Here is a 25,962-nt window from a genome sequence, read left to right on the forward strand (position 1 = left end):
AGGTCATGCTATGTTATTCTGTTCAAGTTTAATTCCAGGGTTGATCTTCAGGAAACTAAATTTGACATTATGATAATTTATTCATAAGGCTACAGCGGAATTTCAAAATAGTTAATTTCCATCATGGTAGAAGTCATATCTTAGTATCACTTGAAAATAATCTACACAAATGAGTCCGGGCAGAAACCTTAAGAAGATAACCTTTTGCTATGTTGTTCTTGTTATAATTAAAAATTTATTTGAACATAGTTTCAATACGCTCTAATGAAAGAAAACTATAGTTAAAGGTTATTTGTAAAATATATCTGCCTTTTGTGTTAGAATAGTAATGTTGAAGAATCAGTCAATCTCAAAATTTTTCCAGTGCAAATATGTTGCCATGTTAACGTATCAAAGCCAAAACTAACTTTTAAATTCATCAATAAGAAAAAAATTAACCGCATTATTTTGGTTTAGTGGCTTGATATATTGACCAAATACAACAAGGATAAAATTGCATTAAAGTTTTACTAAAAACATGTATACCAGCAATAATTAAATCCCAAATACATCTCTGCCTGGATTTCTTATATTTTTTCTTTAAGCACATTGTATAAATTAGCATGCATCACAGAAACACACATTGTCAAACTTTATCATTTGGCTTGTTTTTAATAAAATCACACTTGCTTTATATAAAATACTTTTATTTTAAAATTGACAGTATTTAAATAACAAAAAGCTCAACTGTATTATAAATAAGTTTCAGATCTTTTGATACTGAAATAATCCCGTAGTTTTATCAATAAAACTTAAAATACATTACTCAATCCAGTTATACATAAATACCAGAATATAGGGAAAACCAAAAGTGGGTGCTACAAATTTCCGACGAAGATGACCTATGAATACTTCACCAGTCTCTTAGCGAATGAAAAAAGGGTTATGTCTAATGTGACCATCTTACAACCAAGGATTTTTTGTGGAGAATTTATCGACAAGTTGTCGTAAACAGTTTAATGCTAAATAGGTCCAATTCTGGTTTTCCCTTTAAATATCTGGAAAAGGATTAGTTAAAACTTCAAAAGATCTTTAAACACCTTTTAAATATTATACTCTTAACTATACTACTAAAATGACCTCTAGTCTAATTTTACCTTTTTATACACAACATTTAGCACCTAAAGGCAAAGGGTTCATCTTATGTTAACATTCTGCTCTTAAATGGGTGGCCTAGCGATACATGTACCTAGTCATTTTCATTTTTTGTTACTCCTATTCACCTAAAGAAAAGAAAAATATTAATAAAAATTTGCTGTTAACTCAAGTGGCAACAGGAACGCATAATGCTATTTCAAATGATTATTCAGTAGACTTTCTAAGCAAATCTGGTAGGATCCATAAATGGTAATTTTACACATGGGCCAAATAAATAAATTTTGAAAAAAATTGGGTGTTTATTACTGAATTTAAGCAATTTTTGGGTTTTCCATAAGAAAATAACATGGTTGCTACAGCTAGATAATTATTCCATACAGTGTTATGGATTCCTGTTGACAAATAATACAAGGAGATGTATGAAAATCTTGTTTCTGTAGAGTATATTGATATTTGCACACTATAATGATAATGAAGACTAGTCAAAAAGGGCATTAAATTAGTAAGCGTGATTCTATAACTTTGTTTCAGTGCAGTGAAGAAACACTGGTCCCCTGTGCAACCCTAAGACATTAAACCTGTTCACTTAAAAAGTTTCTTGGCATAGAAATTACTGTATGCTTCAATAAATATGTACTTTTAAATCAAATTTTTACCACTAAAGATCTTACTAAGACAACCAATATTTGCCAACTTAGAGTATTGCTGAATTATTCAATTCCAATCTAAGAAATATTGCCATATTTTCTTGAAAAAATAGAGTAAGAGCCCAATTAAGAAATAAAACATTTCATAAATTACTTGTAAATACAACGTCAAACATCAGAAAATTCAAAAAAAAACTTCATAGAGAGTGCACTACTGAGACTTCGAATATACATCTAGCTAAAGCATGACCTTTAAATATAACATTTCCTAACATTAAGAAATTTTATGTAGTGTGTTTCTTCAGTTACTCAAAAACTAATTTTATGGGCTAAAAATTTAAAAGAACACAGTACTGAAACTCAAATTATAAATATTTTAGCACCTGTGGAATGTGAAGTCGCACAGCACAAAGCAACAAGATGAGATTAATCTACTGGATGCAAACACGCTTGTACGTTGGTAGAAATCCATCGATAAGTTCAGCGCGTTGAATTTCGTTGTTTATACCTGACATTTGTCTTGATGTAACTGGACCATACTTTAAATTAGATTTAAATGTGTCTTCGGACGATAATAACTTTGCTGTCCATTCAGTGTTATCAAATTGTGGTAAGTTGCCACCAAAATCGGAGGGCAATACATTAGAACCAATATGTTCATGGAGGGATTTCAGATTAGAACCATGAAAATATATCTGAAAATAATAATGAAGAATTGGCCTTATTTTTCTTATTCCAATAGAATATCTGTGTTTGAACATTTACACCTAAAATCTATTTATCTAGCAATGCCCTAGAAACTGGCAGTCATTTATTCTACCAAAAAGTTGGCTGAATATCAACACGCCAATGTCCTCTATGCTAGACAGCCCATCGTGATTAGCAAGAGGGTTGGGGTGGCGCCACGGGCCCCCAGCACGAGAGCAATGCGTTTTCCATTTCACTGCTCTAGATCGCTTAATTTTGACAGATCAACGGATCGAGATTAAGATTGGAGCAAATCTTTGGTGTTCCTTTTCGCTTTTTTGGCAAAATGGCGAACAAAGACGCGAAAATTCAAATTACTAGCAGACGAAAAACAACAAAGCGCGGGAATATGCTAATGGAACGTTCCATTTACGGTGTAACTCTAGTCGATTGGGGTGAGATCTATGACGTCAGAGAAAATCTCTAGCAATCAAATGGAAAACGCTATTAGTTTCAGCACAGCCAACTTTCATCTCTTGCGCTATAGCGGCCAGCCCATTTGTCAAAATTCCATGAGCAGAGATTTTTCCCCTATGGTTTCAGATAGGAGCAACAAACACAAGGAGAACGTAGCTAGCCTTTAAACACGCTAATGCAGTGTTGTGTAAAAATTTCATTGGACGAACCTTTACGCTGAATGTTTTACGGAAAGAGGGAAGACAATTTCCGGATTTTCCCCTTCCAAAGGCAGCAGGCGCTAAAGCGCCTAACCAATGAAAATGTACACAAGAAAATGCACGACTTTTGATGGGTTGCGTTCTCCTTGTGTGGGGTGCTGTGTTTGTTGCTCCTAGGTTCAAGAAATGTTCAGTATCGTCTAAAGTATCCAAAAAACATTAAAAGAAAAGGAGGAATTTTGCTCCTCATCGCGTAACCTTTTTCACCTACAACAATTAAATTAAATTTTTTAAATTTAATATCTCCGCAAATTTTCATTTCCGCAAAATAATTTTTATACCGAAATGTTCACTGGTTCAGTATCGTCTAGAGTATCCAATAAAAAATCAGACATGCGTTGGTGTGTTGATATTTGGCCAAAAAGTTAACTGGGAGAAGCAATTAATATAATTGCCCTTTCCAAGATTTAGTTAGTGTAAAACTTCAAATTGACCAATTAAGAGATACATGTATAATATGCAAAAAATTAACTCATGCAAGAAAATTTAACTCTTCTATTAATCTTATAAAATCTAGGCCACTTTTAGTTTAAGACAAATTACTTATTGTTCTTAAAACATTAAAGATAAATTTTTACTATATTAATTGTTGTTTTTTGTGTTTTTCAAGTCAGATGGCTTTGAAATGTTTTTTAACAATCTAATTGCATCTTTTCTTGTTTTAAATTGTCATCTGGTAAACTAAAGGTTTATACAAGTTTATACTATTAGCCTATTAGTCATGGGAGTTTTTTGAATGGCAGTGAAGTGGCAATCTCCCCGACAAAAGAAAATACTAAAAAATTTGTGTGCGTAATACTTAAATTGCTCTACATTAAATCTCTAATGTTAGCAACACTTACCCGTTTCTTCAGCTTGTCACTAAGGAAAGGTTTGGTTATTGCATAGACAACATCAAATACGGCTGGCTCGTTAATTATATGGACTGCTTTGAAACGTGCAGGAAAGCTATCCTAAAAACAATTAACAGAATTAAAGGGGAAGATCCAAACTTTTCTAAATATCAGCATAGCTGCTTTCTAAAAGTTGAACCACAAAGCCACTAGTTCTGTATTTATTGTAAGCAAAGATTGGTAAATCAAAAAAGGCAATATCTCTAGGTGAAATTCTGGCAAAATTGCACTACAGCGGCCTCATGTAATTTCGTGTTTTTTTTGGTGGAGAATGTAGCACTTGACGCGTAGATTACGAAACTAATTTTTTTGGGCCGCAAATGATAATTAAATTAATTAACTTAATGTTAAAAATGTACTAATTTTAGGGAATTACCGTGGTTTGGTATTTGTGGGTGGCGGAGAATGTAGCACTTGACGCGTGACGCGCAGATTACGAAACAATTTTTTTGGGCCGCAAATGATAATTAAATTAATTAACTTAATGTTAAAAATGAACTAATTGTAGGAAATAACTGTATTTTTGGGTGGCGGAGAATGTAGCACTTGACGCGTTGATTACGAAACTTTTGTTTTTGGGTCGAATAATTAAATTAATTAACTTAATGTTAAAAAGTTAGTAGAGTGGAAACCTAAACAAACAGTAACAAGCCGTGGTGTAGGCGACAACCCTACGAAGATAATTACTTCCAAAACACGTAAAAGACGTTACTAAACTCCCCGTATTGGCGCCTGACGGCGCCGCGCACTCACTTCGCTCAAGCGCTGGGGGCGCGCAGCGCCTCCCCAACCCCATACTAAAAAAAGCGATGGGCCATCTATAACGCGACCTAGAGGACAGTACCAAGCCTTACGCATCAAGTATATACTTTTAATCTCAACCAGAAACAAAGTGGCCCAATAATAGAAAACACCCAGAAAATGAACAAAAACTGTAAAAGATTTCATAAAGTACGGGAATATCACTTTGTGGCCCAAAAATACAAAACACCGAGAAAATTAACAAAAACTGTAACTGATTTTATACAAAAAGGGAATATCACGTGGAATTCATTAGGACACCGAAACTGTGTTGCCGGCGAACACACGACGGAAATAAGTACAACAAAACACGTGCAAATGCCCAAAAATTAGAAATTTAAAATTACATTAAAAAATTAAATAATCATTTGCGGCCAAAATAAAAATTACCCTCGGCATCTACGTGACAAGGTCTATCAGGCGCAACCAAAATTAATATAAAATTCAATGAAAATGAGAAATTTTTAAAATTAAAAAAATTAAGTTAAACAATTAAATAATCATTTGCGGCCAAAATACAAATTACCCTCGACATCTACGTGACAATGTCTATCAGGCGCAACCAAAATTAATATAAAATTCAATGAAAATGAGAAATTTTTAAAATTAAAAAAATTAAGTTAAACAATTAAATAATCATTTGCGGCCAAAATAAAAAAATACCCTCGACATCTACGTGACAAGGTCTATCAGGCGCAACTAAAATTAATATCAAATTCGATGAGGCCGCTGTACTACACTTCACCCGAAATTCTTAATTTTGTAAATTACTCTCAATAACCTTTTTCGATTTATGCAAGAAATACCTAAGTAAGACTGTGGTGGAGAGTAATAATAATAATCAGCTAGGCTAATACCCAAGGAACCACCCTTACCAAGTTATCTAGTGACGTTTATTGCTTTTTAATTCGGGAGGCCTGGTGAAATTGCTTAACTGAAACTGCTGAAATTCAAATTGTAATGGGGGCCGTGGCTACGGGCATGGAAAACCGTGGTGTTACAATAAGATGGAGCTCTGGCCATAGGGTGGCACCACATACCTGGTTTTGGCGGGAAGAAACTCCGTATAAAACGAGTCGGTCAACACATGTCAAGGGCAGATCGTTGCGACGATCAACTGGTGTAACCACACATTTATATGCTCTCTTTGCAAAAGTTAATCGACTATTAAAAGCCTGTGCAATTCGAAAAAAGGCTTGTATTTTTATTGAAATCACCCGCCAAAACCAGGTATGTGGCGCGACCCTTTTGCCAGAGCTCCACCTAATTATAACACCGCAGTTTTCCATGCCCGCAGCCAAGGCCCCCATTACAATTTGAATTTCAGCAGTTTCAGTTAAGCAATTTCACAAGGCCTCCCGAATTAAAAAGCAATAAACGTCGCTAGATAACTTGGGTTAAGGGGGGTTCCTTGGGTATTAGCCTAGCTGATTATTATTATTACTCTCCACCACAGGGGTCCATTAACCTGGCCCGCCCTAATAAGCATAACTAAAATAGCATAGCCTATCAATACGCACCCTTTATGCACCATTACGCACCGTTAATTACAAATTTTGCACCAGTGCCGTTTTAACGGAATTTAATTTTTTAAATGGGCGGGCCAGCTTAACGATAGCCCGCCCAATTTAGAATTAAAAAAAACAGCCTATCAATACGCACCCATTATGCACCATTACGCACCGTTAATTTAAAATTTTGCACCAGTGCCGTTTTGACGGAATTTAATTTTTTAAATGGGCGGGCCAGCTTAACGATAGCCCGCCCAATTTAGAATTAAAAAAACAGCCTATCAATACGCACCTATTATGCACCATTACGCACCGTTAATTTAAAATTTTGCACCAGTGCCGTTTTGACGGAATTTAATTTTTTAAATGGGCGGGCCAGCTTAACGATAGCCCGCCCAATTTAGAATTTCCAAAAAAACAGCCTATCAATACGCACCCATTATGCACCATTACGCACCGTCAATTATTTAAATTAAATGGGAATTATTTAAATTGAGACCTCCGTAAGCACGGAGATTTACGTTGTTGGAAGACGGTTTGAAATACCTTAGAATTAAAATTAAGCGACGTTATTGCAAATTTAGGTTATATGACAATCACAGCTATTCAAAAATATAACTTTTATGAATATCGGACTTCAATTGAGAAACGGTTTGAAGACTTTTAGGCGAAAATATAAAACTACGAAAATTGGAGACCCGTAAATTACCGCGAAAGCCATACATAAAACTAATATTTACTAATGGAACCGAAGATATAAGTCCGCTGGATCCTAACCTAACCAAAAATAGTTTTTTTTTTAAGTTATCGGACATAATTTTTCAGTATGTTAGGCTAAGATTTCAAAATTATGAAGGGCGATCGATGCCGGTATGTGTACATTCGAACGAGTTAACATTTACCTCCCTATCCCTTTTAGCTAATTTCCGACACGGCGGCATCGGCATCGGCATCGGCTAAATTGTAAGTGTAACTAGTACAAACAAATCCTTAGGATTGTGTGTAAAAACCTAGGCGCAGTGTAATTTTGGGGCACTTATACCTGCAATTTCAAAAGTGGGGCCCTAAAATCGGTCCAAATGGGGGCCGTTAACAATCGTGCGCCTAATGGGAAAATCGCCACTGTGCTTAACAGAGCCGTTCGCTATTTTATGAGGAACTAAAGAGTTATAAATAGTAATCATCGGGAGCACAAGGTTGAAAACCCCTGATCTAGACTAACAATATGAACTTGAAAAGTTGATCTGACTCGTAAAACAGTGTAGTGCAAATTTCATAAATGGTGAGTCTTAATGGTGCATAATGGGTGCAAATTGATGAGCTACTTTCAAGCCTTAAAATTTGAAATGGGCGGGCCCTATTAACTTGGCCCACCCGGATTTAAATTCATACATGTAAGTCTCGGGGAAACAGGGTGGTGCAAATTTCAAAAATGGTGGTGCATAATGGGTGCCAATTGATGGGCTACTTTTAAGGCTGAAAATTTGAAATGGGCGGGCTTCATTAACTTGGCACGCCCAATTTGAAATTCATATATCTCTGAACCCAGTGTGGTGCAAATTTCAAAAATGGTGGTGCATAATGGGTGCCAATTGATGGGCTACTTTTAAGGCTGAAAATTTGAAATGGGCGGGCTTCATTAACTTGGCCGGCCCAATTTGAAATTCATATATCTCTGAACCCAGTGTGGTGCAAATTTCAAAAATGGTGGTGCATAATGTTGCATAATGGGTGCCAATTGATGGGCTACTTTTAAGGCTGAAAATTTGAAATGGGCGGGCTTCATTAACTTGGCCCGCCCAATTTGAAATTCATATATCTCTGAACCCAGTGTGTTGCAAATTTCAAAAATGGTGGTGCGTAATGGTGCATAATGGGTGCCAATTGATGGGCTACTTTTAAGGCTGAAAATTTGAAATGGGCGAGCTTCATTAACTTGGCCCGCCCAATTTGAAATTCATATATCTCTGAACCCAGTGTGGTGCAAATTTCAAAAATGGTGGTGCATAATGGTGCATAATGGGTGCCAATTGATGGGCTACTTTTAAGGCTGAAAATTTGAAATGGGCGAGCTTCATTAACTTGGCCCGCCCAATTTGAAATTCATATATCTCTGAACCCTGTGTGGTGCAAATTTCAAAAATGGTGGTGCATAATGGGTGCCAATTGATGGGCTACTTTTAAGGCTGAAAATTTGAAATGGGCGGGCTTCATTAACTTGGCCCGCCCAATTTGAAATTCATATATCTCTGAACCCAGTGTGGTGCAAATTTCAAAAATGGTGGTGCATAATGGGTGCCAATTGATGGGCTACTTTTAAGGCTGAAAATTTGAAATGGGCGGGCTTCATTAACTTGGCCGGCCCAATTTGAAATTCATATATCTCTGAACCCAGTGTGGTGCAAATTTCAAAAATGGTGGTGCATAATGTTGCATAATGGGTGCCAATTGATGGGCTACTTTTAAGGCTGAAAATTTGAAATGGGCGGGCTTCATTAACTTGGCCCGCCCAATTTGAAATTCATATATCTCTGAACCCAGTGTGTTGCAAATTTCAAAAATGGTGGTGCGTAATGGTGCATAATGGGTGCCAATTGATGGGCTACTTTTAAGGCTGAAAATTTGAAATGGGCGAGCTTCATTAACTTGGCCCGCCCAATTTGAAATTCATATATCTCTGAACCCAGTGTGGTGCAAATTTCAAAAATGGTGGTGCATAATGGTGCATAATGGGTGCCAATTGATGGGCTACTTTTAAGGCTGAAAATTTGAAATGGGCGAGCTTCATTAACTTGGCCCGCCCAATTTGAAATTCATATATCTCTGAACCCTGTGTGGTGCAAATTTCAAAAATGGTGGTGCATAATGGGTGCCAATTGATGGGCTACTTTTAAGGCTGAAAATTTGAAATGGGCGGGCTTCATTAACTTGGCCCGCCCAATTTGAAATTCATATATCTCTGAACCCAGTGTGGTGCAAATTTCAAAAATGGTGGTGCATAATGGGTGCCAATTGATGTGCTACTTTTAAGGCTGAAAATTTGAAATGGGCGGGCTTCATTAACTTGGCCCGCCCGGATTTAAATTCATACATGTAGATCTCCGAAACCAATGTGCGGCAAATTTCATAAAAGGTGGGGCTTAATGGTGCATAATGGGTTGGTTCGCCGATTTTTAAATATACGCCGGAAAACTAGCCGTGGTGCAACGTTACGCACCACCTTCTTTATAATTTGTGCCTTACCAGTTTCTGAGATATACGAAATACGGATTTAAATCTATATTTTATAATTTAAGATTTTTCAATGAAGAATATTTCAAAATCATTTTTTGCTAGTTTAAATATTAAAAAATGTATCTGAGGAATAGGAACTTCATTTTTCAATACGGGTGGAAATTTAAAAAATGAACTACTTCTGTATGTGGAATACTTTAACTACACCCTTACTAGTGTAAAAGTATCTTTATTAGTCAAGTAATTACCTTTTGAACTACCGAACTAAATATCACTAATTTGATAAGAACAAAATTGTAATAAAATATGAAAAAGGTTTTAATTTAATAGAATAAAGATCGTTTAGTGTGTTTTTGTTACGCTTAAACTGGACGTTTTTTTCGTGGCTAGTTTAATAATATAATCTATTTAAGTTGTATAAAAAAAGATGGACAATTGCAGTTTGATGGCTCCATTAAGTTGGCCCCCCCTCTCTACAATTTTAAAAACTTTCATTTGCGATCGAATGCGACCTCGATGCGACGTTATGCGAAACTAAAAAAAAAAGATGCGACATAATTGTTAAGTTGGAATAATTAAAACAAAAGGGGGGGCTAACTTAATGACAGCCCCCCCACTTTCAACTATCAACCCGGAAACACAACCAATAGAATGCGACCTCAATGCGACGTTATGCGACACCCTTACTTTCGAATGCGACATCTTAGTTAACGAGATAATCGCTTTCGTAAGTGGGGGGGCTAACTTAACGCGAGCCCCCCCTATAACAGTTGAGGCCTCCAAACACCTTTATTCGATTGCGACCTCAATGCGACGTTATGCGACACCCTTACTTTCGAATGCGACATCTTAGTTAACGAGATAATCGCTTTCGTAAGTGGGGGGGCTAACTTAACGTGAGCCCCCCCTATAACAGTTGAGGCCTCCAAACACCTTTATTCGATTGCGACCTCAATGCGACGTTATGCGACACCCTTACTTTCGAATGCGACATCTTAGTTAACGAGATAATCGCTTTCGTAAGTGGGGGGGCTAACTTAACGTGAGCCCCCCCTATAACAGTTGAGGCCTCCAAACACCTTTATTCGATTGCGACCTCAATGCGACGTTATGCGACACCCTTACTTTCGAATGCGACAGCTTATTTAACGAGATAATCGCTATCGTAAGTGGGGGGCTAACTTAACGTGAGCCCCCCCTATAACAGTTGAGGCCTCCAAACACCTTTATTCGATTGCGACCTCAATGCGACGTTATGCGACACCCTTACTTTCGAATGCGACATCTTAGTTAACGAGATAATCACTATCGTAAGTGGGCAGGGCTAACTTAACGCAAATGAATGGGCCGCCATGTTAAATGAATGCAAATGAATGCGACCTCATTTTAAATGAATGCAAATGAATGCGACGCCATTTTAAATGAATGCAAATGAATGCGACGCCATTTTAAATGAATGCAAATGAATGCGACGTCAATGCGAAGCAATGCGACACCATAATTATCGAAATAATCACCGCTATTCGAATGCGACAGCCGTGTTAACGAGATAATCGATTGAACCAGATCGAGAATCATCAAATATAAATACGGAAACACAGGTCGATTAAGTTGGCCCCCCCTTTTTTGATATCCCAGAAAATTTCTCTATCAATTTTATGCACCCACAATGCGACAGCAAGTGAAAGAGATGTGACTTAACCATTATCGAGATATAATTAAAATTAAAAGGGGGCTAAATTAACGTCAGCCCCCATAATTTCGTTATTCAACCAGAACAGAATATCATAGCCACTACATGGCAATGCGAAGAAATGCGACAGATATAATTTTGATTGCGAAAAATAGTTTATGAGAAAATTAATAGAGAAAGTGGGGGGGTGGCTAACTTAACAGTAACCCCCATATTAATTCATAATTTTAATTAACCTTAATATAAAGAGACGTCAATGCGAATTAATGCGACACTATTTTTAACGAATGCGACAAATTAGGTTATGAGATAATAGACAAATGAAAAAAGGGGGCTAATTTAATGACAGCCCCTCCCCCCCGAAATATAAAAAATAAGTTCTATAAAAAAAATGAAGTCGTCAACGCGGACCAAAGCGCATTCGAATAGCGGTGATTATTTCGATAATTATGGTGTCGCATTGCTTCGCATTGACGTCGCATTCATTTGCATTCATTTAAAATGGCGTCGCATTCATTTGCATTCATTTAAAATGGCGTCGCATTCGAAAGTAAGGGTGTCGCATAACGTCGCATTGAGGTCGCAATCGAATAAAGGTGTTTGGAGGCCTCAACTGTTATAGGGGGGGCTCGCGTTAAGTTAGCCCCCCCACTTACGAAAGCGATTATCTCGTTAAATAAGATGTCGCATTCGAAAGTAAGGGTGTCGCATAACGTCGCATTGAGGTCGCAATCGAATAAAGGTGTTTGGAGGCCTCAACTGTTATAGGGGGGGGCTCACGTTAAGTTAGCCCCCCCACTTACGAAAGCGATTATCTCGTTAACTAAGATGTCGCATTCGAAAGTAAGGGTGTCGCATAACGTCGCATTGAGGTCGCAATCGAATAAAGGTGTTTGGAGGCCTCAACTGTTATAGGGGGGGCTCGCGTTAAGTTAGCCCCCCCCCACTTACGAAAGCGATTATCTCGTTAAATAAGATGTCGCATTCGAAAGTAAGGGTGTCGCATAACGTCGCATTGAGGTCGCAATCGAATAAAGGTGTTTGGAGGCCTCAACTGTTATAGGGGGGGGCTCACGTTAAGTTAGCCCCCCCACTTACGAAAGCGATTATCTCGTTAACTAAGATGTCGCATTCGAAAGTAAGGGTGTCGCATAACGTCGCATTGAGGTCGCATTCTATTGGTTGTGTTTCCGGGTTGATAGTTGAAAGTGGGGGGGCTGTCATTAAGTTAGCCCCCCCTTTTGTTTTAATTATTCCAACTTAACAATTATGTCGCATCTTTTTTTTTTAGTTTCGCATAACGTCGCATCGAGGTCGCATTCGATCGAAAATGAAAGTTTTTAAAATTGTAGAGAGGGGGGGCCAACTTAATGGAGCTCAGTTGGATTTTCGCTACAGTCTTCTCTCTGGTTTTTCAGATCGTCATAAATCTCCCATTTGTCGTTAGGTCGATGGGCATAGCAAACATAATGTTGTACCAGTATTGCTGCCTCCACGATAAACAATGAGTCCCCTGATTTTAAACGAAGCTTCGCTAATGGAAATATGTTTCGGAACATCCTTGAGTTGTATGGCCATGTCATTCTCGCAATCGGTTCTACTTTGAGAATGGATTGTTTGTATAAAAAATTGCGATTGTGGTGCATCGTAATTAATCGTTCGTAATCCTGGGCAGTTCGTACATTCTCCCGAAGCTGTAGGTTCGCGGAACGTTTTGACAATTTTATCCTCAAAAGAATGTATTTCTGAAGCGCTACATTCTAGTAACAAAATTTGCCTCTGACGTTCTCGGTTTCTTTGGGGGCATGCCTCTTCAGAGCAAGAATTATGTTCGAGGAAGCTTAATGGTAAGCGAAGCCACTGACTCTTCGAATTTTAGTCTAATAATATTAAATGCAAATGGCTCAGCTTGAAATACTGTTTTAAGTATGAATGCTCTTTCTCTATATATGTGTGCCGTGATGCCCTTGTCAAACATTTTTCTTGAAAATTGTAAAAGAACGTTCTTAGAAATCTCTGTACGCTCTTTCATAACGTCACTATCACAATAGCTAACGCAAATTATCTGCGCTAGACTATCAAATGCACAAGTGTGTGTTATAGAAAAAAGCTCCTTCTTAATATTGACCGCTTGCAGGTCCGGTCTATTACTGTTTTTCAATAGCCCAATGGGGAGAGCTTTACCAGGGTTACTCCAATCGGGCCTCAAAACGTTTTATGGGGTTCCAAGTATGAGGATCGAGGACGCTTTTTGGGGGGAGATTTTGCCGGGTTTCACCAATTTTCTTTTTCAAATTTCTCCGTTAGCTCTTCTCTTTCTTTGTTGCGTTTTAATATGCATAATTTGCAAATTCTCACTTCTCCGTATCCTTCAGCATCGTCTTCTAGCGGATAGCTACAGCCTATTAAAGCGTGAACTGGCACCTATTGGGGAAATTTGTACTTTAGAGAAAACAAGATTTAACGGTCATTTGAGTACACACAATCCCCAGGACATTGTAAATTATAACGTCTGTTAAAGAAAAATTTTATTCGAAATTCAATCACCCTGTACATAAACCGCAAAGAGTATAAGAACGCTGTGCGTAAAGCGCAAATAAAATCTTAACCACCCTGTACATAATTCGCGAAGAATATCTTAATCACCCATAACCCTCCTGGTGTAAAAAATAAATAAAGTGTAAGGCTAAATGGCTAATTAACTCACTTAAAATATTTTTTCCTACGCGACTGCAATCTAAGATAGATTTGGGCCAGAATTAACTATTATTCTGGTTTTCGATCAAATCAGACTAAATTTAAAAACCTGCATAGATTTAAAGCTGAAAATAGGAAAAAGCACTAAAGTGGGCTAAAGTGCCACTTCTCGGACTCCTATCCCCAAAATTATAAAAATCCCGCCGAGGATATAATAATACGGTTTGGGTCCACTTGCGCAGTTTTCATTTGCGCACTTCCAACTTCCGCAGTTTTCGTTTGCGCACGTTCCCAATTGCGCGTTTCCCATTTGCGGAATTGCTATTTGCGCAGCTCCCCATTTGCGCAGTTTGTCATTTGCGCAGTTTCCCGTTTGCGCGCTTTCCCCGTTAAAATGCTGCTAATACCTTAGCACCACTTTTAAAATGGCTTCTGTCGTAGGACAATATACGTCCTCTGTAGTAGAACACCTATATGAAAACGGTGCCTACGCGCCTGCGGCGCGCCCGGCTAACCTAACCGTTGCGCGCTAGCCTTGATATAACTACCTCTATATTAAAACTATTTCGTTGAAATGGCCTCCAATATAGGACAGTAAGCGTCCTGTATTTCGTAGGAATGGCCTCTGTCATAGGACAGTTACGTCCTATGTGAGAGGCCAATACCAAGATATTTCGTTAGAATGGCCTCTGTCGTAGAACACCTCCTATATGAAAACCTGCGCAAATGAAAAACCGCGCAATTGAAAAACCTGCGCAAATGGAAAATATCTGCGCAAGTGGAAAACTGCGGAAATGGGATACTGCGCAAATGGAAAACCGCGAAATTGCATTTGCGGAAATGGGAACTGCGCTAATGGGAACTGCGCAATTGGCCCATTACCTAATAATACCTATCGATTGATATATCACTTGTCTTTGTACCGCTAACATACTGCGAACAATCGTGCGAACACCGCCAGCAGCGGCGGCTACACAGCCGTGGAACTTAATACATACAATTCCCTAAGGACTGTGTGTAAAAACACGTTTTAAAAAAATCGTATAGTCAGTATTACTTTGCAGTAAAAGCATTTGTGTGCTCCATTTTCGGGTGGGAAATTTCCTAAAGTGCAAGCTACACATGTATCCATTTCGATTTTATCTTTTTCAAAAGAAAATTATATTATGTAAAATTTTTTTGGTAAAGGTAAATGTTTACCAAAGGAATCCATTCTACGAATATCAGCTGTACGGTCTTTGGGTTCCGTATGGGTTTCGAGTGTCGAACGGATTTCGGCTGTTTTACCATTTTCAGGTGTCATTCTGTCTTCGAATACCGTACCGTCTTCAAGTGTCGTACCACCTTCGGTTGCCATACGGTTTTCTGCTGCCATACCGTCTTCCAATGTAGTACGGGTCTTGTCTGTATCATAAGTTGACAATTATTTATTATGGGAAAGGAAACCAGCAACAATATGTTACGAACAGGGTTCCCAGCTATTACTATTTACATATGTTAATAATTCTTAAAAGTTAACACTCCGCCATAGAGCTAATCCAGTAAACGATTTATTTATTACACTACAAATTCAGATTCGGTATATTTGACTTTTTTATACCTCTCTACGTAAGAAATTTCCATGAGAAATTGCCATAATTCGAATCTTTTAATTTTGTATATTTGTTTATCATATTTTTGAGAAAACTTAAAACCAGGGTACCCCCCCCCCCCCCTCCGATACGCCGCCATTGGTCAAAAGTACAAAAAATAATTAAAAAAAAAGTTATAAATACCTGGATTCAGTATTTCGTCCGATCTAATAAGTTTTGTTAGCCCTTCATTGAAATTAATGTGGTTTTCAATAAATTCGTCAACTCTAATAGGTAATGTTGTATTCGAAAATACACGGTTCTTGAGATTATGGAAGTGGCTTTCAACTGACGAACTACTCCCTACGGAATTAGGGGAGTCGAAATAAATTTTCATAACTCCAGTCCATAAAGGTAACAAACGAGCCATTTTTTTAATGTCATTGACAATTTGAGGCAAAAATTGTTGGTTCCCCGTCTTTCCAACTTCTTTTGGGTCTTTCAATTCTTCAGAAACCTCTAATTTGATATTTTCAACCCAATATTCAAAGGATGACTTTGGGTTCATTTCATTGACATCTCTCAAATCAGGGAAGTCGGTAATTGTCTGGTATTTCACCAGTGCCTATTCTTTTTAGAAGCCACTGTTTTTTCGTCTCGCATATTGTCGGCTCTTGTGTCACTTCACTAAGGCCTTCTGTTTCACAGAGTGCTACGGTAAATATCGCACGAATAATCTGTTGTAGGTCTGAGAAGTCTTCGCACTGCATGGCTTGTCCTAGAGCGCATAAATAAAAGCACCGGGTGCGTTTTATTTGATGTTTCAGACTTTTGAACTGGGTCATATTTTTCATTACGTGCGCCACGTCGCACCGAACGTAGCAGCTCGGTAGTGGTTCGGAAATTTCTCTCTCGCATGGAAAAAGTGCGCTCCAACATTTACGTAGGTACTGGCTTAGTGAGGTACAGTCGGCAAATGCCTTTGTGACCGCATACAAAAGTGCCAGCGACATATCGGTCACAACTTCTTTTGGAGCAACGGCTCCTGACCTGACCCACATTGAGAGCCACGCGTAAATAGAGTCCGAATCATGACTCTCTGACAGCATGTTGCAAACAGAGCACTGCTTCTTTGCTGACGGATCATTTACTGTGACATCATAAAGAAAAATATGACCGCTCTCGTTACCCCAAGGTCTCTTCAACGTTTTGACCACGCCGTCGTCGCGTCAATGGAGATTTTAGATTTTCCTGCATTATTTTTGCAGTACGCCCGATAGAGATGGATTTATGAGGACGACCAATGGTACACCCTGAATTTACAATAGCCAAGATCTCTGATTATACTGTTAAATGGTCGAATTCCCATCATCCGATATATTGCTTCGACCGGGTTGGAACTCATTCGACTACGTTGAAGGGCCTCGTATTTGGCGACTCTCATCACGTTTAAGGACGGCAAGTCCTTTGGTTCGACGTCGCCAAATTTCATAACATCCTGGGCTCGCAAACTCCTGTATGCTCATGGTACAACGTTTCCTCGAACGAGTTCTTTAACAAGTTCCTCGCGAACTTCGCCGGACAAGTGTCTTTTAACGTTTTCCGAATGGGGTGCATTATATTCGCCCTTGTACTCGCATTTGACGTGTACCCTTCCGGTTAGCGGTGGTTCGTCTTCAATGACCCCCACGAATACCGAATTACACTCCTTGCATTTTCCTTTCATGCAGGCATAGACGCCCCCGGAACGATGTACGGTAGCTCTTTTGAATGCTAATGCACAAGGGAGTTTAGTGTGCTCATAAAAGTGCTTGTATATGATGTGGGTCCAAGAACCCGGTTTCAATATCGAACGAACCTTCTGACGCAATTTTCCATATAAGACGTCACAGGGTGCCATCTGGGCATATTCTTTTTCGGTGAGGGTTAATGTGAACTGGATAACTTTCCCATCGCCAATTTCTTCCTCGCTATTTAAATCGGATTCGGTGTCTTGAGGGTTATGATTAATTTCTTCGTCGTCGTCTTCTCTATTTTTATTCATCCCCAAATCGACCCAAATTCCATACCGGTTCTTTTTGACAATAGTGTATAAGGCATCGGGAGTGAGGCCTAATCCTTCTAATTCCGCGTTAACATTTTTCCATACTTCTTTTCTTCTCCCAGTTACAACACCATTCTGATATATTTGATCCGCGTATTTTAAAATAGCTTGTTTAATCAGCTCAATTTCAGTTTCAGGTTTTTTCTGGCGCCCAACCATATTTGTTAAAGTAATTTTATAATTATGCGAGAACAAAAGACTTACCGACTTATGCACAAAGCACGAGAATATTTTAAAAAAAGCAGACAAGCCAGGCCATAAGCCAATTACAACGGAACTTGCACCGTAATGCTAAACATTGGTCTAAGGTCGAGCCTCGCCATCTAGTAAACGCGCAGGGGGGACGAACAATCGAAAACAAAACTGACAGCAGCAAAAGGTTCAAGGTTCAAGGTTTTAGTTCGACTGTGTAACTCGCCTTTCCAATTTACTTACCGCGAGCCATCCACTGGTAGTATAAAAATGAAATTGAAAAATATACAATAGGATTTATTCGGCAGATATAAACCCCATAAATATTTTACATAAGCCCAACGTAGTTGCAGTATATAGTTATACAAAAACCACTTTTTGTAATTAGAGAAAATTGTGTTTATTCTTTCAAATAGTAGAGCTATCAAGGGACATATATTAAAATTATTATATGAGACTTACTTTACAAAGCAACAATCTATTAAATATATTTTTTGATTATTTATCTGAGAATTTATATGGAATTTGGATTTATTATCCATTATCAAATAAATGGGAAAATTCCACATAAATACTCAGCATAAAAATACATAAATATTATTATTTAATAGATTTTTGCTTTGTAGAGTAAGTCTTAAATAATAAATTTAATATTTAATATCTATTCCTTGATAGCTGTACTATTTAAAATAATAAACACTGTTTTTTCAGTTCAAAGAACTATTTTTTGTATAATATTTGTCCTTTTGTAAAATTGGGGCTACAATTAAAGAAAAAAATAAAATTAATAATCTATCGAAAGACTCAGTGGCGTAACTATCGTCAAGCGGCCTGGGAAAATTTGAAAGCCTTTGACGCCCTTCTCCACAATCCCGAATTATTTTCAGAACACGTGCAGCACCAGGAGTTTCTAGGTGTAGACTAATGAATAATGTCTTTCAATTGTGGCTCTACCTATATATTTCTTAAAATTAAATTTGGCAAATATTATGTATAAACCGAAAATACTCTAATTTATTTTAAAATATTTTATTATAATTCAAGAAAATAAAAATTAACTTTGGGAACCCTCTTCGGGGGCCCCTCAAGTCTATTTGTGGGCCCCTCAGTGGCTTTAGCCTATCTCACTTACCCCTAACGCCTCCAATGTCTTAAAGTCTACCTGCACTGTCTCCTATTTTTCACGATGCATCTCCTTATAGCACCTTCATTATCTGTTTTTGTGGGTATGACTTAGTTTATAACATCTTTGACGTCACAGATGTTAGTTAAAGGGCCCCACCGGCGTTTGAATTTCGTCAGTTTCCCGCGCCAATTGCGGACATAGGGAAAGCTACGACACGTCGTCTGCTACCTGATTTTTTGGGTGAATTTTTCAAACACCAGTGGGGCCCTTTAAATTGGCGGCCTGGAATGTAACTCAGATTTAACTTATGAACCTATTTAGGCTACCGCAGCGCTAACCGTGAAAAAATTATTCCCTAGTCGAAATTTTTGTTAAAAATAGTTTCACACTTTGTTATTTTGAATCATGATAAGTTAATCGGTGCCCTCTATTTTGTCATGTTTTTCTGGCTTGAAAGTAGCTCATCAATTGGCACCCATTATGCACCATTATGCACCACCATTTTTGAAATTTGCACCACACTGGGTTCAGAGATATATGAATTTCAAATTGGGCGGGCCAAGTTAATGAAGCCCGCCCATTTCAAATTTTCAGCCTTAAAAGTAGCCCATCAATTGGCACCCATTATGCACCATTATGCACCACCATTTATGAAATTTGCACTACACTGTTTTACGAGTCAGATCAACTTTTCAAGTTCATATTGTTAGTCTAGATCAGGGGTTTTCAACCTTGTGCTCCCGATGATTACTATTTATAACTCTTTAGTTCCTCATAAAATAGCGAACGGCTCTGTTAAGCACAGTGGCGATTTTCCCATTAGGCGCACGATTGTTAACGGCCCCCATTTGGACCGATTTTAGGGCCCTACTTTTGAAATTTCAGGTATAAGTGCCCCAAAATTACACTGCGCCTAGGTTTTTACACACAATCCTAAGGATTTGTTTGTACTAGTTTCACTTACAATGTAGCCGATGCCGATGCCGATGCCGATGCCGATGCCGCCGTGTCGGACAATTAGCTTAAAGGGATAGGGAGGTAAATGTTAACTCGTTCGAATGTACACATACCGGCATCGATCGCCCTTCATAATTTTGAAATCTGAGCCTAACATACTGAAAATTATGTCCGATAACTTTAAAAAAAACTATTTTTGGTTAGGTTAGGATCCAGCTGACTTATATCTTCGGTTCCATTAGTAAATATTAGTTTTAAGTATGGCTTTCGCGGTAATTTACGGGTCTCCAATTTTCGTAGTTTTATATTTTCGCCTAAAAGTCTTCAAACCGTTTCTCAATTGAAGTCCGATATTCATAAAAGTTATATTTTGAATAGCTGTGATTGTCATATAACCTAAATTTGCAATTACGTCGCTTAATTTTAATTCTAAGGTATTTCAAACCGTCTTCCAACAACGTAAATCTCCGTGCTTACGGAGGTCTCAATTTAAATAATTCCCATTTAATTTAAATAATTAACCACCTTCAAAATGGCACTGGTGCAAAATTTGAAATTAACGGTGCGTAATGGTGCATAATGGGTGCGTATTGATAGGCTGTTTTTTTTTGGAAATTCTAAATTGGGCGGGCTATCGTTAAGCTGGCCCGCCCATTTAAAAAATTAAATTCCGTCAAAACGACACTGGTGCAAAATTTTAAATTAACGGTGCGTAATGGTGCATAATAGGTGCGTATTTATAGGCTGTTTTTTTTAAATTCTAAATTGGGCGGGCTATCGTTAAGCTGGCCCGCCCATTTAAAAAATTAAATTTCGTCAAAACGGCACTGGTGCAAAATTTTAAATTAACGGTGCGTAATGGTGCATAATGGGTGCGTATTGATAGGCTGTTTTTTTTTAAATTCTAAATTGGGCGGGCTATCGTTAAGCTGGCCCGCCCATTTAAAAAATAAAATTCCGTCAAAACGGCACTGGTGCAAAATTTGAAATTAACGGTGCGTAATGGTGCATAATGGGTGCGTATTGATAGGCTGTTTTTTTTTAAATTCTAAATTGGGCGGGCTATCGTTAAGCTGGCCCGCCCATTTAAAAAATAAAATTCCGTCAAAACGGCACTGGTGCAAAATTTGAAATTAACGGTGCGTAATGGTGCATAATGGGTGCGTATTGATAGGCTATGTTATTTTAGTTATGCTTATTAGGGCGGGTCAACTTAATGGAGCCCCACCACAGTCTTACTTAGACATTTCTTGCATAAATCGAAAAAGGATATTGAGAGTAATTTACAAAATGATGCTGTGGCCCTTTGAGCCCTGCTCATTCCAAGTGAATTACGTATAACTTCCTGGTTTATATAAGATTATTTTTTTAGTTTAAGTTATTTGGAATTGCTAAACAATTCAATTTAATACAGTTTTGTCATAATACTATAAACTTAAGCCCCCTTTCTAAAAAAAACCAACCAATATTACTGATTATATTGAATCAAACATTACTTGAACAATTTGAATGGTTTGTTTTGCATGGCTTGGTGTAAAATGACGGACATGTTGTAAACCAAGTCCTCGCATGTCCAAAATAGCGACTATTCCATTGATTTGGACATCAGGCTCTTGTATTATTTGCTCCAAGCACAGAAGGTTGGCACGTAATATATCATCAAATGAAAACTGTGTTGTATTCCATACACCTGCAAAATAGTTAACACGGGTTAAAAACTATACACTTAAAAATTTCATTTTCTACAGTGACATAAGAGCACCTTCTAATCTATTTATAATTAAAGTAAATTATATACTCAGCTGCATACAACAATGGCAATTCACTACCAACTGGGGCCCCAGGTCTTGAGCTTTTTTAAAGCCTCTTCGACCTTGCTCCGTATAGGCTCATCTCCGCGGGGGGGGGGGCTTACCTTAAGATAAATCTGGGCCCCTAGGCTTAAGCCCACTGAACCTATTGGTTAATCTGCCACTGTATATGTGGTTATAGCCTCATCATTAGTAAAAAGCATTACTTTATGATATTACTTTCAACGTAAAATATAATAAATAACAAATATAACATTCACATTACAAAACTGCATGACAAAAATTATTCGCTTGCTCTTAGTGAAAAAGAGCATCTTATTTTAGACAAGTCATACATGACTTGACTTGGCCTAGACATTGTAATAATACTTCAAACTAGTTATTTTTTTTAATAAACCTTTTTTTATTATTATTATTATTATTAATAAGAGTATACACTTTTTTCCATTTTTAAAATTATTGGCTGAACATTTTTTCTTTACTAACATAAAATGTTTTGCTTTCAATCCAAAGTTGGAACAATCAGTTCAAATATAAAAGAAAAGCACCCAATTAAATTAATAAAATTGTTAATCAGAGCCTTTGAGGTTATACACTCGGACTTCATCTTTGAAAATAACTTTTCTCTCTTCGAGTTACACAAAATACCCCAGGGTAATTTGCTCATACCTCATTTTTTTCACTATGTCTCACTATAATTGATTTATCTTCATTATAACTCGTAATTCACTCAAATACACAAAAATTAATTCTAGATCGTAATTCCTAATTCAACCAATTCAAATCTATCCTAGCAAATTCAACTTAACTCCCAGTGAGGTTAAGTTGCAAAAAAAGTCAGTCATAAAAAAAAGAACAGTGTAAAATTTCAAGAGGTACAATGCTAGTAATTTTAATTCCTTCATCACCCCAAAATGACACTTAAATAAAGGGATGATCAAAATTATAATAAGAGTGTATTCCAGTGGGCTAGCTATTACTAAATGGAAAAATATGTATTAATGTATTAGCACAAATTTATTTTAACCATCAAGTTTTAACATGAAGGAAAGAAAGGTTAATTATGTCTAAAATACCAGTCACTCCGCGTAATCGGTGTACAAGCCCGTACCTTTGACTGTACTAATGATATTACTTGTAATCTTTAGAGTCTGTACCTTTGTCAGTGTTGAGTACGCGTAATCAGTGTACAGGCCATCTGTCAGTGGTTAACCCCTCGAAAATACCTCAAATACTTTCATTTTAAATATAATATAATTGGGACCTTCCCACAAATTTTTCTTAGTTTATAATTAATTAACATCTTTAGATCGCAAAAATAAATACTGAGGTGTAATATCATCAATTGAGACAAAGCTTTAACAACTATTTCTCCTGTAACTGACTTGAGAAAACACATAATAATATCTGCGACTATCACATCTTCAGGGCTCGCCTTGCGGAAGTAAATAACCTTGGTACACACCAAATGAAAACTAGAGTTTTCTAACATTCTAGATCCTAGGCTTTATCACTATAATCGGAGTTTTAAAGAATTAAGGTTATATGAATACACAATGGACATTGGATTGAAGCGCTGGGTTGATAACCCCCACTTCATTTACTAAAATTCATTAGTGTTGTATCTAATTTGCAAATACAAAATTGGCTTTGATGAAGCCAAGGGTAGATACAAAATATGCCTTGCTTTATTTACTATATAGAAGTACTTACCACCTCTATATACAAAAATGGCTCTGCCTTCTTCATCTCTGTTTGATAAAAATCCTTGGATTCCAGAAGACAACACGTGTAAAGAATTAGATGGCAGAAGCTCATGATACAAATGGGGATACTTTACACGGAGACTGTAGTAATGATGATGTAATTTAAAGGCACGATCATAGTCAAACTTTCTGGCTCTTAAGAAGCGTAGTAAAAACTCATCATCAGTCCGTGATATTATTTGAACATCAGCTGAAAATACAATTTTATAATAAACAAACTATAAGCATATACAGCAGAAAATAATTTAATAAATTTTTTATAATTTTACACTCATACTGTATAAGACTAACTTGATGTTATATTAAGATTCTACTCAAAAAATTATTAGCTACTTACATAAATTAGCTTTGGAAAAAACCATTACTTACCTAATACCATTTCTCTTAATGCTTGAATATCCCTTTCTCTCCAGGAAGGTTTTTCCATAAGTTCTCTTTCCGCTTTATCAACAAGGCTAGGACTAAGGCATTCTGTTTCAGTTTCAAGTGTCATGTTTAGGTTTATTTTTTAATTGTCTCATTCAAAAAGATGAAGAATTCTCTCATAGGTACCATCAAAAAGTTGTAAACACTTCTTTATTACCTATTAAAAAATATTTTACCTTCATTAAATTACTGTTGTAAAAACTAAGCATAACTACTTTACTAATGTTCATACAGTACGTCCATAATTAACCGATGAAGCTAAAATATATACGTTTAGCAGTAGTCAAATATAAGTCTCTTCAGAGGTAGTATGAAAGTTCAAATTAATACCCATGTATTAAATGGCAAACTTGGCCATAAATATTAAAACCAGAGCTCTATAGACTGGATTAGCGAGACATCCTTTCAAAATCAGTTACTTTCTTTTGTTACAGTGATTTTGGTTGTAGCGTAAGCTCTATTCTAGCATGTTTATACCCTGGGAACATATAAAACATTTTTATTTTGCCAAAAATTTAAAACCAAAAAATTAAAACTTTTGAATATATAATATATAGCACATAATTAAAATCAAATTCATAAATTACTGGATTTGATTAGCTATTACACTCCACGGAAGGTGGTCATTATAGATTTCTGACCTAAGTTATGGCTGAATTACTTGTAGCTTGGCACAAAAATTATCATTAAAGGAAAATGTTTCTTTGACATTCTTAGTTCTCATGAAAACTGACATAAGGAGTAGAGTAGCTTCCGCCATCTTGGAAGTTTTATCTATAGGAAAAAGCATGGTAGTATAGGATAGTATTCTATACAATAAGGGTGAATTAATTTTTAAGTACAAAAGTATATATGTTCATATAATTCTTCTACAGCTGCACTACTTAAAGTTAAAACATAAGATAAAAGCAAGAATGTATTTATTTATACTCAGGGAGAATGAATATGTCGAGATTATTTTTAACGTTTCTAAAATCCACCAGTTGGGGCCCCCGGTATGCTCCTCCGCTTTAATAAAATCAAATAATACTGCAATCTCATTGGTTCTTAAAAATTACGTTTTTCGACGCGATTAACGCTGCTGCGAGGACGCAACAAATGACACCGCCTCCTTTTTTCCTCCCCCCCCCTTAGCGTGACGGGGTTAGGGCCTCATATTCATTCTCCCTGAGTATAAATAAATACATTCTTGATAAAAGCATGAATTTCCAAATTTAAGTCAATAGTTATAATTCAGAGAGATTATGGATTTTATTAACAAACCCATTTACAGGAATAAATTGAGTAAGTCATCAATACCAATTTAAAATGTAATAGATTTCTTAAGTTAATATAGGTATACATTATAAAAAAGTTAAATTAAACCAAGTTTAAATTCACTCAGCTTGGCACCAAATTCAAACCCTCTTTTGAAGCTAGGATTAATTAAGCATATATGCTTAATTAATCCTAGCTTCAAAAGAGGGTTTGAATTTATATATATTTAGCTACGACTAAAATCTTTCTTTTTAGCACAAATAACTATTTCAACTCTATGATTAGGCACAAATATTTCATATAAAATGCAATAAAAATTGTTGAGTAAATAAAATTCGATACAATATCACCTATATCATCAAGAAGGTATAAGAACTTCTCAGAGGGAGTATGAACTTCCCTACTTATGGTGGATCAACAAATTTCACATTTAACCCGTTTAACAGAAGCTAGTTACATTAAAAACAGACTATTTTTTGGTTTAATTCATACTCCCTTTAATTATCATTCGAGGGATTTCAGCAATAAAGTCAACTAGCTGACTCAGTTTTACAAGGAGGGCAGTTTTGTGTAGTATGATTCATTCTCATTTAGAAAAAAAATATTTGTAAAAAGTAATCATTGCTACCAATGAAATAAAGATACTGAAACATTGGGCAAGAGAACATGTTATTTGAAATTTCATTAGATTTTCATTTTAATACTAATTTTAGAC

General features: G+C 36.8%; 2 protein-coding genes across 5 annotated transcripts in view; both read right to left on the minus strand.

The window, feature by feature from the left end:
* Positions 1–706: 706 nt before the first annotated feature.
* LOC149942965 (alpha-tocopherol transfer protein-like) overlaps positions 707–25,962 on the minus strand; it is a 33,151-nt gene continuing 7,895 nt past the window's right edge. For 3 of the 4 annotated variants that reach the window (XM_090177166.1, XM_090177168.1, XM_090177167.1), the window contains exons 2-7: positions 23,934–24,147; positions 23,512–23,754; positions 21,484–21,677; positions 4,051–4,161; positions 2,168–2,479; positions 707–1,262 (exon numbers count right to left, since the gene is read on the minus strand). In XM_090177166.1, coding sequence (XP_090033292.1) covers positions 2,216–2,479; positions 4,051–4,161; positions 21,484–21,677; positions 23,512–23,754; positions 23,934–24,057 — 936 coding nt within the window. In that variant the 5' untranslated portion in view covers positions 24,058–24,147 and the 3' untranslated portion in view covers positions 707–1,262; positions 2,168–2,215. The remainder of the gene's footprint in view (positions 1,263–2,167; positions 2,480–4,050; positions 4,162–21,483; positions 21,678–23,511; positions 23,755–23,933; positions 24,148–25,962) is intronic. The other variant, XM_090177165.1, reaches the window with a different exon arrangement.
* LOC149942966 (uncharacterized) lies at positions 13,477–15,408 on the minus strand. Its single transcript, XM_090177169.1, has 3 exons — positions 15,238–15,408; positions 15,095–15,180; positions 13,477–13,764 (listed from the first exon to the last, which is right to left on the minus strand). Exons 1-3 carry the CDS (start codon positions 15,392–15,394, stop codon positions 13,615–13,617), a joined length of 393 nt encoding a protein of 130 aa, XP_090033295.1. The 5' UTR covers positions 15,395–15,408; the 3' UTR covers positions 13,477–13,614.

The sequence above is a fragment of the Leiobunum rupestre genome, chromosome 6, assembly GCF_980474605.1.
Source record: "Leiobunum rupestre chromosome 6, qqLeiRupe1.1.hap1, whole genome shotgun sequence".
Classification (NCBI taxonomy): Eukaryota; Metazoa; Arthropoda; class Arachnida; order Opiliones; family Sclerosomatidae; genus Leiobunum; species Leiobunum rupestre.

Excerpts from the sequence above, each read along its gene's own strand:
- LOC149942966 (XM_090177169.1), bottom strand. The coding sequence starts at position 15,394 with ATGGCAACCGAAGGTGGTACGACACTTGAAGACGGTACGGTATTCGAA. Across the intron at positions 15,181-15,237 it reads TCGTAGAATGGATTCCTTTG|ATAAAATCGAAATGGATACA; the intron begins GTAAACATTTAC and ends CTTTTGAAAAAG. Across the intron at positions 13,765-15,094 it reads ACAAATGCTTTTACTGCAAA|GTGCCAGTTCACGCTTTAAT; the intron begins GTAATACTGACT and ends TTTCCCCAATAG.